This window comes from Rhinopithecus bieti, unplaced genomic scaffold (assembly GCF_001698545.2).
Source record: "Rhinopithecus bieti isolate Rb0 unplaced genomic scaffold, ASM169854v2 scaffold_17962, whole genome shotgun sequence".
Classification (NCBI taxonomy): domain Eukaryota; kingdom Metazoa; phylum Chordata; class Mammalia; order Primates; family Cercopithecidae; genus Rhinopithecus; species Rhinopithecus bieti.
Window position 1 is genome coordinate 845,602 of NW_016809457.1, and position 3,732 is coordinate 849,333.

A 3,732-nucleotide genomic window follows, 5' to 3' on the forward strand; every position below is an offset into this window, starting at 1 on the left:
AAAAAAAAAAAAAAAAAAAAAAAAGGTTAAAATGGTAAATTTTATGTTCTGTATCTTTTGTCCTATAGAAACACAAGTTGAATTAACAAAAGCATATATTAAAACAAAAGTACAGGCCAATACCACCAAAATGGTTTTATTTTTGTCACCGACAACAAGCACAACACTGCAATTGTATCATTATTTTGTTTAGTTTCTTAAATATTACTTAAGTGTGCATTAAAAATATGTTTATATTTTTAAAATGTGACACATTAAAGAAGTCCTCTGTAAACACGATCCCTTCACAATGTATTTTCCAGCTTTGTTTCATACATAAATAACTTAATCTACAAAGTCATAAATAATACTATCAACTCTTATGGTCTGGAAGTATATACAAATTTTGGAGTTTGACAAAAGTATTATTTATGATTTTATAAATAACACATAGTATTTGTAGTGTTTATTATCAATCAAATGACTTTTTACAAATTCCTACTGTCTCCTCAACCTGTTCCACCAGTAACAGACCTTCCAAGTTTACTTGGTAAAGATGCCAGACATTTAAAAAGTCAAAATGGTCAAAATTCTAGATTAAAAAAAAAAATAGCAGAGAAGGTTGTTATTTAAGTATTACTAAATCTTAATAAAACCACTTCAGCTTGTCTGAAAAACAAAAAATGCTACTAAAGAGTGAATGCTTATACAATCATATAAATGGTACCCAACAAAATCAAAAATTTAAGAAATAATAACATCAGATTAAATCCATATTAGTTTTGCAAAAAAACTCCACTGAGATTCTGTCACAGGAACAGAATCAGTACTATTCTACATTTTCTAAAATTTGTTTTTGAATCTTCACTTGAGTTAAAATTTTAAGGGCAAAAATAATGACAAACAAAAAGCCATACTTAAGATTCCTAATACAGAACATTTGATTGTTTAGTTTTGTTTAATGACTGCAAATCCTTATTTCTTCAAAAAATAGCAAATATCTTTTGAAACACATCACCCATCTAATAATTTATTAAATAACCATTCAAGATTTATTAGGTAAGCACTAAAATTACTTTTATGTAATAAAAGTAAATAGGAATTTTGCATGTTTGCTATGTTTCATTTTACAAATTATTTTTTTAGTCCTCTATAGGGTATAAAACTTTAAGAAAACATTCTCAACTAACATTCTCATTAGATGTAAATGACTCAAATTACAAATAATACTAACCTAAGCATTGTCATTACTTTTAAAATCCAAGTTTCTCAAAGTTTAATTTTTTACTCAATACAAAAATGACCTGGTTCACACTATTAGCTGCCCAACAAACTGTTTAAAAAACCTAAAATTCTTTGTTAAAGAGCAGATTACAAGAAATGTTTTCCATGCTCTTATTTTAAAAAACAAGATTCTGATAAAATAATCTAAATCAAAATTCACGAATGGTGGCTGAAATCCTGTCAGCTTTCAGCCCAATACAATATAAATCCACAGTTATAATGCATAAACAATTCAAAATTAAAGTTTATAATGGAAATGTCAACAAGTCATAACTACTACACATTACTACTGATGGGTTCTACTATACTTCAACCAGGCACAGCAGATGTGCACATCTGATAGACAGACTGCTTAGAAAATTAAAGCCATCAGAGCTATAAATAAGGAATATATAAATATGAACATAGCAATGCCAAAGCATTAGAGCCATTAAAAAAAAGTGAATAAGATGTGATGTAAACACATCTGATAGTTCTGTCTATAAGTCACTTTCCACTGATTTATAAAGCTATGGTTTTATAATTCTTTTAAAAAGGAAAATTTTTGTACACTGCTGCATGCAGTAATTTCATTGTACATTCTCAACTACAATGCCATCTTCAAATCCTCTTGCACAGCTTGACATCTCATCAGAATTTCTCCAGAAAGTCAGCTTGTCATATTTTCAGCAGCCTAGAACAAGAAAGTAAGATTCATTACAATAAAACCATGCAAAAAGAGGCATCATGAAGATAAATTTGTCAATACTGCATTGTCATTAACAAACAACTATTCCCCATATAACAGAATCACTTTTATCATGGTAATGCAGTACTTTTCATGCTTTGCTATACATCAGGACTACCTTTTGAATGTACAGTTAACAGTCCACAGACTAACAGTGGAATAAAATAATGGTTAAGAACATATAAAACATAATGCTACTTGAAACATTAACCTATGGCAGATCTGTTCCCACAGACTTCATTAGTTTGTCTGTTTCTGTATGTTTCATTTTAGTACAAGGGATTAAGAATGAAAAAGACCTTTCATGCTACAAGGCAGAGAGAACAAGAGCAAAAGATGAATAATGAACATCTTATCTAATCCTGTCTCATCTACACCCTAACTACTATTCTTTCCCAGGTGATTCTGAAGAAATTCCAAGATATCATATCATCAATAAATGCTTTGATACGTTATTTCTAGAGACTTAAACAAATCACCATACTATTATCCTACCTAAAACTTCCTTAATGTCAATATAAAAGATATAATTTTAAATAAGTTTAATTTTAGAAATACATATTAGTCTTTTAATTCATTTACCTTTCTAACTCCTTTTTATAAGACCTACCTACACAGGGACACATCACAGATTTACACTAAAGTATGAGTATTTTACTAACAGTCCAGGACATCTGTAAGAGAAAGGGCAAGGCTTAGTCCACAGGACTCCACCATATGGTATAACTTAAGACAATGGGGTACTAAAATAGAAGATACAGGAAAGTAGGTTGTGCTCAGAACTGCTCAAATTAAAATATGTAGATGATGCTTACACATAAATCCTAGCACTAAGGAGATAATATAAAAATTCAATGTCAATAAAGAATCACTAATAAAATGCACTTAATTAACAGTCCTATTTATGCTGTGGGAGATGCGCATAAGGAGATGTTCATTACTGCTGTTGAGTAACTTATGTAATTAGGGAGATACATAGCTAGCTACTTTTACAATAAATGACTTAGACCACATCAATACACAAATCTGTGAAAGTAAAAAGCAAGAAAATTAACAAAAAAGTTACTATTTTCTACACAGTCAACCAAAGAGGAAAAGAAAAAAGTAATGTCTGAGACTAACAGTTTTTTTGCAACATTTCAAGATACCCTTGATTTGTTATTCTACATATTACAAAAAAGAGACAATAAATACCATACAGTGAAATTCTAAATACCAGGAATTCTAGATAAAAATAGAACACAGCAGGAACAATTTCTCTTTACCTTAATTTTAAAACCAAAAGAAATTAACAAAAAAAGAGACAGAGAGAGAGAAAAAAATTCATGAGCAGCAACCACACAAGGCAAGGAGAAGAACCTTATGCTTGTAAAGCCAATAAAAGGGTGGTCAAGGAAAGGCAGATGTGGCTCAGCATAGCTCTAAATCCACCAGCTCCCCAAGTCTGTCCCAAATGGCAATAAGAGAGAACAGATTTTAATCCAGGGAGAAGCAAACTGATGAGTTATTCTTTTTCAATTCACTGAAATCACATGTAACACTTTTACTTTTAAAATAGCATGCTACTATCTGGAATGATGGTCACCAAACATTATTGCAGGTTATCTCTTTGGTAATCTTGAGTGATTTTTTATTTATTTTTTGTATTTTCTGAATTAAATATCTTAAAATTATAAGGATGCATTACTTTCATAAAAATTATACAGATTATGTAAATTACTTCAAAAAAAAAAAAAAAAAAA

The 3,732-nt window shown here is 29.7% G+C and overlaps 1 protein-coding gene across 1 annotated transcript in view; it reads right to left on the reverse strand.

Annotated features, from left to right (window-relative positions):
• Nucleotides 1–110: 110 nt before the first annotated feature.
• The window catches only part of LOC108540367 (mitotic-spindle organizing protein 1-like), a 15,536-nt gene continuing 11,914 nt past the window's right edge, over nucleotides 111–3,732 (reverse strand). Inside the window, exon 3 of the mRNA XM_017889426.1 lies at nucleotides 111–1,936. Within this exon, the coding sequence (XP_017744915.1) occupies nucleotides 1,913–1,936 (24 nt within the window). The 3' untranslated portion in view covers nucleotides 111–1,912. The remainder of the gene's footprint in view (nucleotides 1,937–3,732) is intronic.